At 34.6% G+C, this 14,375-nt stretch overlaps 1 protein-coding gene across 3 annotated transcripts in view; it reads right to left on the bottom strand.

Moving 5' to 3' along the window:
- Positions 1–5,132: 5,132 nt before the first annotated feature.
- LOC141508537 (sodium-dependent phosphate transport protein 3-like) overlaps positions 5,133–14,375 on the bottom strand; it is a 113,588-nt gene continuing 104,345 nt past the window's right edge. For 2 of the 3 annotated variants that reach the window (XM_074217233.1, XM_074217234.1), the window contains 4 exons: positions 10,519–10,651; positions 10,296–10,437; positions 6,583–6,673; positions 5,133–5,531 (listed from right to left, as the gene is read on the bottom strand). In XM_074217233.1, coding sequence (XP_074073334.1) covers positions 5,391–5,531; positions 6,583–6,673; positions 10,296–10,437; positions 10,519–10,651 — 507 coding nt within the window. In that variant the 3' untranslated portion in view covers positions 5,133–5,390. Of the gene's footprint in view, positions 5,532–6,582; positions 6,674–7,695; positions 7,819–10,295; positions 10,438–10,518; positions 10,652–14,375 lie in introns of those variants that run through there. The other variant, XM_074217235.1, reaches the window with a different exon arrangement.

Below are 14,375 nucleotides of genomic sequence, written 5' to 3' on the forward strand. Positions count from 1 at the left end.
CATGTTAATTCTGAGAGAAAGCTAGGAGAGCTTAAAAACAGTGCCTGATTTCTCTCTACCATCTTGATGGGAAGCACAACATTCATTTTTGTGAAATTTTCTCTCTCTCATCTTTCCTCCCATTTCCTCAACACAGCAAGCAATCTGTTACAGATTATATGTGCACAATCATGTTCCTTGTTTCAATATTAATGAAAGAAAGATCAGAACAAAAAGAAAAAGAAAAATGAGAAGAAAAAATAATGTATTGGAAAAAGTGAAAATAGTATGTTTTGATCTGTGCCTCAGACTCCATAGTTCTTTCTCTGGATGTGGATGGCTTTTTCCATCACATCTTTTAGAATTGTTTTTAATTATTGATTTGTATTGCTGAGAAAATCCAAGTCTATCATAGTTGATCATCACTCAGCTTTGCTGTGCACATTATTTCCCTGCTTCTGCTCCCTTCATTTACCATCAATTAATATAAGTTTATTTTAGGTTTTTGCAAGGCAAATGGGATTAAGTGGCTTGCCCAAAGCCACACAGCCAGTTAATTATTAAGTGTCCGAGACCGGATTTGAACCCAGGTACTCCTGACTCCAAGGCCGGTGCTTTATCCACTATGCCACCTAGCTGCCCCTGATAAAAGTTTTTACAGGTTTTTCTGAAATCCACCTGTATATCATTTCTTCTAAAACAATAATATTCCATGGCATTCATATAACACAATTTGTTTTGCCATTTTCCAATTGATAGGCATACTCTTAATTTCCAATTCTTTGTCACAACAAAATTGGCCATAAATATTTTTGTACATGTGGATCTTTTTCCATTATTTATGATCTCTTTGGAATACAAATTTAGCAGGGGATATTGATGAACCAAAGAGTATTTACAGTTCTATAGGTCTTTGGGTACTGCTCTCCATGTAGTTGGATAGATCTCTTAATATTTTTTCCCTGGCACTTATCTATTGAAAAAATACTGTGCAATAATTCTATTTATTAGAAAATACTTTTATGTTTTCTATAACTATTTTATTCTATTTAAAAATTTTACCCCAGTTACAGGCAAAAGAAAATTTCAAAATTTACTTTCAAAATCTTGAGTTTCAAATTCTCTCCCTTCATCCCCCTCCCATTGAGAAAGTAAGTTGTTTGGTGTAGGTTAAAAATGGGTAGCTTTGAAACACATTACAAAAATTATCATGTGAAAAAGCAAACACAATCCCCCTCCCTACAAAGAAAGAGAAACTTCAAGAAAAATAAAGTGAGAAAAAAACATGCTTCAGTCTGTACTCAGACACCATCACCATTTTCTTTGGGATGAATAGCATTCTTTATCATAAGTTCATCAGGGAAATTGCTTCAATATTTTCCCCATAATTGTTATTGCTAGCTATATTTCTCTCCATCCTATTCCCCCACGACCATTTTTTTCTATTCTCTCTCCTTTTTCACCCTGTCCCTCCTCAAAAGTGTGTTATATGTGACTACCCTCTCCCACAATCTCTCCCTCTTTTATCAACTACTCCCTCTCTTCCCCCTGTCCTCACCCCATCCCTTTTCCTCTACAATTTTCCTTTAGAGTAAGATAGATTTCTATGCCCAATTGAGTATATATGTTATTTACTCTCTGAGCCACTTGGATGACTGATGAGAGAGCAAAGGCTCACTTACTCCCTCTCACCTTCCCCCTCTTCCACTCCATTGGAAAAACTTTTCCTTCTCTTTTACATGAAATATCTTAGTCCTTTGTACTTCTCCTTTCCATTTCTTCCAATATATTTCTTCTTGTCCATGAACTCCATCATTTTAATATATTATACATTCAAATTCAACTCCCATGCCTTGACAACATATACTCCTAACAACCCTAATAAATGAGAAAGTTCTTATGAGGCATCAGTCATTTTCCCATGCAGGTATACAAGCAGTTCAACATCATTAAGTCCCTCATCACTTGCCCTTCCCATTCACCCTCTCTGTGTTTCACCTGGTCCTTTACTTGAAGATCAAACTTTCTGTTCAGCTCATGTCATTTCATTTCATCAGGAAAATTTAAAGGACCCCTTTTTCATTGAATGCCTATCTTTTCCCCTGACAGAGTATGTTTAGTTTTTTGGGGGAGTTGATTCTTCATTGTAATCCAGTTTTTTGTTGTATGGAATACCATATTCCAAGCCCTACAAGCCCTTAATGTAGAAGCTGCTAAATCTTGTGTTATCCTGACTGCAACTCCATGATGAATTATTTCTTTCTGATTACTTGTACTATTTTCTCTTTGACTTGGGAGTTCTGAAATTTGGCGTTAATATTCCCAGCAGTATTCATTTTTGGATCTCTTTGAGGAGATAATAGATATATTCTTTCAATTTCTATTTTACCCTCTGCTTCTAGGATATCAGGGAAATTTTCCTGGAGAATTTTTTGAAGAATGATGTCTAGGGACTTTTGTTAGTCATGACTTTCCAATAATTTTAAAATTAACTCTCCTGGGTCTGTTTTCTAGGTTAGTTGTTTTCTCAATGAAATATTTCTCATTTTCTAGTTTTTCATTCTTTTGGTTTGTTTTATTGTTTCCTGATTTCTCATAAAATAATCATCTTCTCTTTGATTCATTCTATATTTTAAGGAATTATTTTCTTCAGTGTGTTTTTGTATCTCCTTTTCCATTTGACCAATTCTGCTTTTTTGAGGTATTCTTTTCCTCAATGGCTTTTTGGACCTCTTTTTCTTTTAAATCCAGTCTGATTTTGAAGATGTTATTTTCTTCATATTTTCTGTATATCCTTCATCAAACTGCTAACTTGGTTTTCATGATTTTCCCTCATTCCTTTCATTTTCCTTCCCAGTTTTTCCTCTGTCTCCCTTACTTGATTTTCAAAATCCTTTTCTGAAAGCCTAAAATTGATCCCTTTTTTCTTAGAGTCTTTGAATATAGAAATTTTTACTTTCTTATCTTCTGAGTGTATATTTTGACCCTTCACAGGACCAAAGTAATTGCTTATGATTGGACTTTTATTCTTCTGTTGTTTGCTCATTTCCCCAGCCTATGGCTTGCTTTTAACTTTTTGTTAATGTGGGGGTCTGCTTCCAGAGTGGAGGATACACTTTCCCAAACTTTTGAGGGTTTTTGCATCTATTTTCAGGGATACTCCCCAGGTACCTCAATTCCTTCAAGGTCTTATGAGAGACTCTGACTGCTCTCCTGGACTGTACTCTGGTCTATGGATGATCACAAACAGACTTCTCTGCCCTGGAACCTTGAGGAGAATCTCTACTCTACATTGGCAGCTTGGGGCCCAAGATTGTGACCTGAATCTGAGTATGGGTAAAGCCACAGTATCCTGTCCCAGGCATAGTAGAGACCCCTCTTTTCTACCCCAGCACCCTTGCCATTTGTGGGCTGAGCACTCTGGAAGCAGTTGCTGGGTCATTCCCTGTACGATGGCTCCCCAGGCCTACTTCTACTTCTGAGGACTGGGGCTGGTCTGAGGCTTGCATTGGACTGGGCTCCACACTCATTCTGGTGCTGCAATTTTCCCACTGACCCTCCCATTTGTCCTTGCAATCCTTGGTTTCAGAAGTCTGGAAACCACAACTGCTTCTAGGGACCCAGATGCCCTCAGGGATCCAGGCACCCTGAGGACTGTACCTGGATGGCTCGAGTTGGTTTACTCTGGGCCAGGCTTTGCTGCAGGTCCTTTCTAACCCCAGTGGGACAGACATTTCCTGTAAATCTTCCAGGTTATCTTGGGCTGGGAAATAGTTTCACTCTGAGTTTTTGGTGGGTTTTGCCACTATAGAATTTGCTATTTGGATTGGTCTGGGGAAGAGCTTGTGGGAATTCCTGTCTTTACTCCATCATTTTGGCTCTGCTTCCCCTACCCCCAACACTTTTATGTCTTAAGAACTAACTGATACAATGCTCAACTATGTCCCTAAAGCATTCATGATACACAGTATCTTCCTTCTGACAGAGACAGCGTCAAGTATCAAGACAAAAATTTTTGTACTAGCTTGCTATTGGAATTCAGTTTTCTTTACTATGTGTGTCAGAAAGGTTTTATTTTTCTCTTTGTTTTTCACTATTTTTATTAAGAAGTTTGGAGGGGGGAAGGAGGTAGAAATAGTGAAGCCAAAAAAAGAGAAAGAGCCAATATAATATATTTTTAAATGCATGGAATAAAGCAAAACTTCAGAATGTCAGAAAGACAATTTTGAACAGAAAACAGAAACAGAAGCACACTTTTAAAAGTATTCTAGAAAATAAGCACAGAAGCACACTTTTAAAAGTATTCTAGAAAATAAGCATGCAACAGGAAATGGAGATTCACAGTTTCATATAGAATCTTCTTTTAATGTTCTGCTATGTGTATGGAAATTTTGTTGTTTATTTTTTTGTGGGGCAATGGGCTTAAGTGACTTGCTCATGGTCACACAGCTAGTAAGTATTAAGTACCTAAGACATATTTGAACTTGTGTTCGTCTGACTCCTGGGTAGGTGCTCTATCTACTGCATCACCTAGGTGTCCCTTGGATTTTTTTTGCATTTAAATTCAGAATTAAAAATAAACAAATTTTATAAGAAGAGAAGAACTGGCTAGATTATATTTGAGAAATTGTACAATTCTTTTTAATGACCTGAATGTTCTCCTTGAAAAAAAAATAAATTTAAACTAGTATTTTGGTGATCTTCTTTTAATGTAACCCATGGTATTTCAAAAGTTGTAAAAATTTATAGGAGCAAATCACCTGAAAGATGATAGAAATGAAAATTATGGACTTATGGAGAATATCATATTTCTTTGGGTAGTTACTCTGGACAAATCTTGCCACCAAAGAGATGTAAAACAGAGAAACAAGGGGAACCTGTCAGATAACAAGATTGAGGGATAACATAGTTAACCTACATGTTCCATTCATATGAACAGATGTCAAGAGAATTAGAGCAAGTGACCCACTCAACAGAGGAAATAGCTCCTGTAGATTATTTATGCGAAGGTATTATTGAAAGAAAAATAATTAGAGGCATTTCATGAGCAGAAATCTTCACTACTGCATTGAATAAACACCTGATAATCTTTTAAGTATCAGAAGAATTATTCTGCCAGTTGCTTGAGATTTTATCCCTTTTAGATTAACTAATTCAAAGTATTCAAGAAACTATTTCATGGAATATGGGCATAAGACTTTAATAATCCAAATAGAACATGATATAGAAGACAATCAGCAATATATTTACAAGACAACCTTAGGTTATATGATCAAGGAAACTGGAGACAGAGGTAATTGAAGGAGTACAAAATCAAGCAATAAAAAAAAGAAATTACAAGAAATGGATATCACATTTTTAACAATCTTTTTTTTTAATAGGATTGAATTCTAGTTCTTATTTTCAGAAACTTAGAAACGGGTTGTTGTGTCTGTTCTCTCTTTAGCCCAGTCCTGGATTTCTGCACGGCCAAAAATTAGGAAAATGATCATCCCTATTAGAATAATTGTAGCTGATAGAAAGAAGATATTCTTCCATCCATTTACTGAATCCTATGGATGTGAAAAAATCAGAATAATATCAATCTACAGAATTTCACAATTAGCTAAGTCTATAAAGAGGTTTGAGATGCCTGGGAGCTTTAAATGTTTCTATAGGTTTTCCATTCTATACCTTGACAAAAAGTCATTTTCATTATATAATTGGGGAAAATTACTTTTTTTTACTATTTTTTTACTATTTTTAAATGATAGTGCATTAATTTATTTTTATTTATTTTTATTTTTTATTTTTTATATTTTTTATTTATAATTTATATATATTTTTTATTTTTTTATTTTTACTATTTTACTATTTTTTACTATTTTTAAATGATAGTGCATTAATTTTTTCATTGAATTAATAGTTTAGGCCATTTTCAGAAATTGTATATAGTTCTAATATATGTCTAATAAGCATTGCTTCTATGAGCACTCTTAGGTTCTTTTATTTCTCTTTGTTTATTCCTTCATTTAACTTTGGTGCCATTTGGTGCTATTTGGTTATATGAATGTCTTCATATATATATATATATATATATATATATATATATATGTGTGTGTGTGTGTGTGTGTGTGTGTGTGTATTTTTGCAAGGCAATGGGTTTAAGTGACTTGCCCAGGGCCACACAGCTAGGTAATTATTATGTGTCTGAGTCCAGATTTGAACTCAGGTACTCCTGACTCTAGGGCCGGTGCTCTATCCACTGTGCCACTTAGCTGCCCCGATGTCTTGATATTTATAATAAAATGAAACTTGTGAAAAGCACATTCACACAGGACTAAGTGAAAGTGAAATCTTCTAAGACTCTACCATAAAAGCCAATAACACTGACCTTTTCATCGCACACTGGCAAATAGTTGTAATGCTATTTCCTTGATGGAAAATTGTTTTACCCATGTTAAAATGACTACAACAATTTCTAGACTGTTTTCTTTATCTCAGTAATATCACAATTCAATTTTGTGTATTTCGTATCACTCTTGTCTTCCTATGCTTTGTTTATCTCTTAAATAGATTTATTTCAGGTAGAAGATTAATATTTTTGGATAGCAAATATCTTACTTGACCAATGAAAAATCCAGCAACAGTGGGAACTATGATTTGAGGAAGTATTGATAATGCATTTGCCACTCCATTGAGAAAACTGTTATATCTATTAAAGAAAAGAAATTCCATATCAGAACATCATTTATCCTTGTACAAGCATTTAACCCATAATGTCAGCAAAGCATTATATATCCCATAAATATCAAGGAAAAATTCTTGATTTAACATCTAAATGCATGGCACTATTCAAGGCATAATCAGATGGTGAATGGATTTTCTCTCTCTGTTTTACTCCCATCTACTTTTTTTTAGGTTTTTGCAAGGCAAACGGGGCTAAGTGGCTTGCCCAAGGCCACACAGCTAGGTAATTATTAAGTGTCTGAGACCAGATTTGAACCCAGTTACTCCTAACTCCGGAGCTGGTGCTTTATCCACTATGCCACCTAGCCACCCTCTCCCATCTACTTTCAAGTAAATATTGGAATCTCCAGTTGTTTGGTTTCAGGGGGGAATCTTGGAATCAGATTTCATCATAGAACTCTACTATTCTATATTATCATAGAACTCTACCAGTCTTCCTGGGAACCAGTGCTGATACCACATAATATCAATAGGCAAAGAGCCCTGTTGTAACATTTTGGAAAATTCAGGTCACATGGTAACTATATAGAAACACAGTTTAAAACTTCTGACCCTGCATATAGCCATGAAACACTCAAAGGGAGTTTATAGTTATTGTGATAATTTTTTAAAGAGTCATTTTAGCTACTATGTAGATAAATATGTAGACTTTCCATTAAAAGAACCCAAATTATTGTAACTCAGGAATTCATTGAAAATTTGTTTCTTCAAATATTGTTTCCTGAATTCAGCCCTTTTGACAACACTCCCAAATGTCAGCCATGTCATTAGGCCCAATTTTTAATTCAGTTTCAGCATTTACTTTTCTTACAATCATGTCTTATATTTTCATGAGTAAATCAAAGCTATCCTTTTAAAACATTTATTTCTTATTCTACATTTCATGATCCATTTAAAAATTTCTATATTCCTTTCACCTTTCTCATTTCAGAGCATAGAATCCCTTCTCTACTAAAACTATACCTTTTACTTGTTTCCTTGCTCCCATTCATTTTATCTCAATGATCATGTCTTTCCTCTGATAACTGTAGCTTTTAAGATATAATGTTTGTAGTTCTAATGTTGTAGTTTTAAATAGGACTTCAATGTGGAGCCAGAGGCTAAGTGGGCCTAATGATTAGAAAGATAAAAGGAAAGACAGGTAATTTGAATTTTCTTCATGTCCTGACTCATTCCAACCCAAATGTGTAAACAATTTCAATTTTTGAATGTATAATGCTCCTGACCAACTGCAGAAATCCCAATACCCTTTTCCAGGATCCCCAATTAACAGCTTGATCCCTCAACCAATTTCTAATACCAATTAGGAAAATCCCCCACAAAAGTCCAGTATTGATAAATAACCTGGACAATTCCCTCACCACCTCTAATTCTAATTAGAAATCTTTCTTCTTATATCTGGAACCAACTAACTATTCTCAACCAAACCTATTTCAAAGATGTAAATTTTTATTGTTCTGACCTCACTCTGAGTGTGTACTCCTATTGATAGCATTGTTATAGTATGTCTCTCTTCTTCACGTGATAGACGTGGCCTACAGCATTGCCAAATCATGCCTCTGTTTTCTGTTATTGTGTATGTTTGTGCATTTGTGTATATGTGTGTGTGTGTATGTGTGTATGTATGCCTGGTTTTGCCAGCCTTCTATGGTATATAATAATAAAATTCATTTTTAATCTAGCTTCTCAAATATCAATTTACTGTAAATCCTTGAACCTAATTCTTTGCTCTAACTTGAATGGTGGTCAGGTAAAACAATCAATTTGATATTTAATGTCTCCATATCAATTAGCTCTTTATATCTCTATATCTTTTTCTCTTACTAACATGTTTCCTGTTTCCTCAGTTTTCTCTATTCTTTTAAACAAATCTTTGATTGACCCTAACTCCTACATTTGCTATTGTCTTATATTTCTCAACCCCGCTACCTGCCCATCATCTTCTCATTCCTAACCTATTGAAAAATCAGCTTTTAAATCAACTAATGTTAATTGTTAAATCAGCAACATTTTTTCAATCATCTTCCTCGATATTTGTTATTGGTGACCATTCCCTTCATTTGGTTCCTCTGGAGCAAAGATCTCTTGGATCTATTTGAACTTTGATTACTTTTTATGACTAAAGTACTTTCCTTATGCTCTTGTTAGTCTACCATCCATTCTAATGGCCCCCTTTTATTTATTTATTTTTCCATACCCTCCCTTATGTGGTGGTCTTCCCATAGCACTGCCCCTACTTTCTCTGCTTTAGTTTGAGTCCCATAATCCCAAGAAATCCATTACTACATTCAGATATTCATTATGGATGACTTACAGATCTATGCTCCAGTTCTCTGCTGAATTTCACTATTTCACTATTTCTATTAGATAATATGGTAGATTCTCAAATTCAACATGTCAAATATTTTATGTATTATCTCCCCCCCCCATAAACCTTCTCCCTTTTCAACTTTCTTATTTGTAATGAATTTTTTGCTATGTCTACCGAGTCCTTGGCTATACAGGTTGAACCTATAATTTTTCTTTTTAAACTTTGGTGCTTTCTTCTTTTTTCTCATATATAATCAATTCTTGATTGCTTCTTTAAATCATCTCTCCCCAAATCTCCATTCTCTAGACTCATGTATCTTTCCTTATTAAGTTAAGGATTTCATCACTTATTTCCCAGAATTTTTATATTAATCTCTTAATTGGTTTCTTAGTGTCAACAGTTCCCCTTGGACAAAAGATAAATTTCCTTGTTTGGATCATAAAGCGCTTTGTGGTCTGGTTCCTATTCACTCTTTCCACATTAATAATACATTATTCATATTTTGCCTTATTGTCTTTGCATAAACTATTGTCTCTCCCTTCCAAGAAAGTTCTCTTTCCTCACTTCTATTTCTTGATATCTCTTGCTCTTTTCATGATTAAGTTCAAATATTTCCTTCTACAATATTCAAATACTTCCTTCTTTCACTTATCTTCCTATTTATTGGTTCTCTTTTTCCCACTGATATTGATTTGCAAAGTTTATCAAAGTTTTTTGAGCACACATTGTTTCCCAGATGAGTTTAAGCTTCATGAAGGAAGGATAAGCTTATTATTTGTATTTGTAACCTGATGCATTATATCCTAGATAGGTAATATAGCATAGGGAAAAACATAATTCTGTGAGCATGGCTAAATCACTTATCCTTCCAGTTCTCTTGAAAGCTCACTAAGGCTATAAAGAAAAATAAAGTCAAATCTAAGTTATTCCTAAACTGTTAAAGTCTAAACACAATTATCTTTGAGAAGAAAAATAAACACACTAGCTCAATTCTATATCAGCATTTATAATCTATAAAGTGGATCTCTTAAAAGACCTTTGTGAATCTGGTGGTATAGTCATTAATATCTATCTAATTCTCTATCTATGTATCTATGCACTCATTTAGCTATTTAGCTATCTATTTTGTTTTCTTGAGATTTAAAGAGGGATCAAGACCCACATTAAATTTTAAAACTAGGACTCAAGTCTAATATTTTTGTTTCAAAGTATGATTCTTTCCCCATCATATTATACTGTAAAAAAAAAAACCAGGAAAAAATGTTAGTAACCTTACTTGGGAGCAATCTCTAGAATATTAACTCCTGGTACTGTGGCACACAGATTGTTAATTGCCAAAGAAAGAATCAGAATGATAATAGTTGTGTTGCCTCTGACAAATGGCACAGCAATGAATAATCCTGCTCCTGGTAGCATTCCTGGAGAACAAAATCAAAAAAGAGTGACTGAGGATGTTCTAGGGATTTTCTTTGAGAAATTTCTTAATATCTTGTCCTTACCTAAGACTATCAGGAGTTTTCGAATCACCACAGGCCTGAGAATATTCCTAGACAATAGGAAATCTGATATTTGTCCTCCTATAATAATACTCACAAGTGAGCAAATAGAAGGTAATGAACTCAGAAATCCATTCTGTGGAGAGAAGAGTAGACACATGTATGGGCATGTTCAGGACTGAGAGAATCAAATGCCTAGACCACTTGAGAAGTAGAAGAGTGTGGGGGGAAATTTTCATGGTTTAGAGTATAGATAAGATTAAGATACCAAGACAAAAATGAAATAGTCTCTGCTCCCAAGGAGTTTATGTTCTACTCGAGGATTTAACATACATGTATGTAAATAAATTCAAGGTAATTTGATGAGGGAGACAGTATTAAAAACAAACATATATATATAGTGAAAACGAAATATGAACTGAAGTCTATGAAGAAAGATTAGAAATATGAAAGGAAGAGATGGAAATAGAATACTTTCTAGACATATAGAATGGTTTTTGCAATTGTCCAAAAGCAAGAGTTGGTATGTTGAAAAGTACAATTTGGAATGCATGTCATCACATTTTGGGCATATTTTGGTATATGTACTTTGGTAAGTCATTTAATTTTTTAAGGCTAATTTTGTTATTGCGAAAATGGAACTAGTAAGAGTATAACTCATATATTTATTGTGAGAATTGAATGCAATTTCAGCTCTTTGCAAGCTTTAAGACATTAAATGTCAGCTCATGTAATGATGATATCACAAAGAATGTATTTGAGAAACAAGGCTTTTATCAGAGGAACTTTCTTCAGAGATTGTGTCCCCAGCTTTCTGTTTTCCTTCTAATATTGGTTTTGTTTGTGTAAAAGTTTTTCAATTTAATATAATTAAAATGTTCTATTTTACATTTTGTAATCTTCTCTTTCTTGTTTGATTATGAACCTGTAACTCACTTAACTTCTCTTTTGAGAATTTGGATGCTATATCTCTTGCTTCATATGTATTTAGTACTAACATTACTTAATGTCTATAGTACCTTTTAGCAAGATGTGCTTCCTTCCTTATCTCATTTAATTAGGTCTATTTTTACTTCAGCTTTGCTGGAGATAAATGTTTCTACCCCCTCTTTTTTTCAGCTGAAGCATAATATATTCTGCTCATAATGTATTTTTCTCTGTCTGTCTTTCTGCTTCAAGTGTGTTTCTTGAAAAATAACACGTTCTAGGATTCCGGTTTTTGATATTCAGTTCCATTTTATGAGAGTGTTCATCCCATTGAACATTCAGATCTATAGTTATGATTACTAACAGTGCATTTCCCTCCATTTTATTTTTCTTCCTTTTCCTCCTCTAATCTTATCTTTCCTCTCTTTACTAATATTTAGCTTCTGTCATTCACCTTTATCAATCTGCCCTCTTTTATGTCAGTCTCCAATCAATTATGATTCTATATTCAACTGACTGAGAAGAGTATTTCTTCCATAAGTCAATGCTGATGAAAGGAAGGTTCAAGTGTTGCCCATTGCTCACCTTACTGCAATAGGTTTACCGTACCTTTTCATGTGAAATAATATACTTCATTCTAACTCTTCTACCTTCTGCACTCAGTGCATTTCTCTTTTTTATCCCTTAGTCATTTTTTATGTCATTCCCTCCAACTGATTTCATACCCATACCATCTATCTATGCATATTGCTTCTAGCAGAAATATTAGTATTGTAATTTTTAAGAATTATAATAATCAGCTTCCCATTTAGGGATGTAAATAGTTCAGCTTCATTGGATCCCTTATATTTTATTTTTCCTTTTATATCTTTTCAGGTTTGCCCTGGGTCTTGATAATGGAGATCAAAATTTTTATTCAATTCTGGTCTTCTCCTTAGGAAGGCATGCAATCCTTCTGTTTCTTTGAATGATCATCTTTTACTCTAAAGGATTATGCTTAGTTTTGCTGGGTAGGTTGTTCTTGGTTGTAGTCCTAGATCCTTTGCCTTATGAAATATCATGTTGCTTGCCCTCTTATCTTTTAATGTTGTAGCTGCTAAGTCCTATGTCATTCTGTTTGTAGCTCCCCATTATTTAAGTTGCTTTTATTCTGCATTCTTACAGTATTTTTTCCTTGTTCTGATAGCTATGAAATTTGGCTATGATGTTCCTTGGAACTTTCATTTTGGAATATCTTCCCTGAGGTGAGTGGTAGATTCTTTCTTTTTGAATTTACATTTTATTTATTTATGCATTATTAAAAGTCTTGTTATAAGAGTAAACAAAATCCCTCTCACAAAAATAAAAAAAACCTCATGAGAAATAAAGTAAAAGAGAAAAAAATCTTCTTCAGTCTGTGTTTAGATACCATCAGTTCTATCTCTGGGGTGGATCACATTCATTATCATAAGTCCATCAGAGAAGTTACTTCATAATTTTTCCACAGTTGCTGTTGCTGATTGTAATTCCCTCCATCCATTCCTCCCCCCAACTACTTATTATATTTTCTCTCTCCTTTCACTCTATCCCTCTTCAAAAGTGTGCTGTGGGGCAGCCAACTGGAGCAGTGGACAGAGCACCAGCCCTGGGGTCAAGAGGCCCCAAGCCTACATCCCACCCCAGAGAGGCAGCAACCACCCAGCCTTGTGGTACTGGACAGGCCACCCAATCCCACCATCTAGCAAAGTAGAAAATAATGTGTGGTATCTAACTACCCTCTCCTATGATCTGTCCTGTCCTCTATCATCTATGTCCCCCCCTCCCCTCCCCCATCCCCTTTATCCATTCCCTTTCACTCCTTTTTTCTCTAGATTTCTATACTCTATTAAGTCTGTATGTTGTTTCCTCTTCGCCATTTCCAATGAGAATGAAGACTCCCTCATTCCCCCCACCTTGCCTCTTCCACTCCATTGCAAAAGCTATTTTTTTACTCTTTTACATGAAATATCTTAGCCCATTCTACTTCTCCTTTCCATTTCTCTCCATACATTCCTTTTTCACCCATTGGCCCCATTTTTACAATATATTACTCCTGCATATTCAGATTCCTCCTGTGCCTTGTCTAAATATGCTCTTTCTAATTGCTCTATTAAATGAGAAGATTCATATGAGTTATCAGTATCTTCTTTCCATGCAGGAACACATGAGTTCAACATCACTAACTCCCTAATAATTTACCCTTCTCATCCACCCTCATCCTGTACTCGAAGATTAAACTTTCTGTTCAGTTCTGTTCATTTCAACAGGAACATTTGAAATTCCTCTGTTTCATCAAATGTCCATCTTTTCCCCTGGAAGATGTTCAGTTTTGCTGAGTGGCTGCTGAGTTGCATTCAAAGCTCTTTTGCCTTCTGGAATATCATATTACAAGTCCTACAAGCCCTTAAAGTGGATGCTGCTAAGTCCTGTACAATCTCGACTGGAGCTCCATGATATTTGAATTGTTTCCTTCTGGCTGCTTGTAATATTATCTCTTTGACTTGGGAGTTCTGGAATTTGGCTATAATATTCCTGGGGGTTTATTTTCTTTGGATCTCTTTCAAGAGGAGATTGGTGGATTCTATCAATTTCTATCTATTTCTATTTTGCCCTCTGCTTCTAGGATATCAGGGCCATTTTCCTGAAGTAATTATGTAAAAATGAAGTCAAGGTTCTTTTCCTAATCATGACTTTCAGGTAGCCCAATAATTTTTAAATTGTGTCTTCTGTATCTGTTCTTCAGATTAGCTGTTTTTCCAATGAAAGATTGAATGTTTTCTTCTAGCTTTTCATTCTTGTGTTATCATTTTATTGTTTCTTGATTCCTTGCAAAGTCATCAGCTTCCTTTAGCTCCACTCTACATTTGAAGTAGTTGTTTTCTTCAGAGAGCTTTCTTATCTCTTTTTCCATCTGG

The sequence above is a fragment of the Macrotis lagotis genome, chromosome 1 (genome assembly GCF_037893015.1).
Source record: "Macrotis lagotis isolate mMagLag1 chromosome 1, bilby.v1.9.chrom.fasta, whole genome shotgun sequence".
NCBI lineage: Eukaryota > Metazoa > Chordata > Mammalia > Peramelemorphia > Peramelidae > Macrotis > Macrotis lagotis.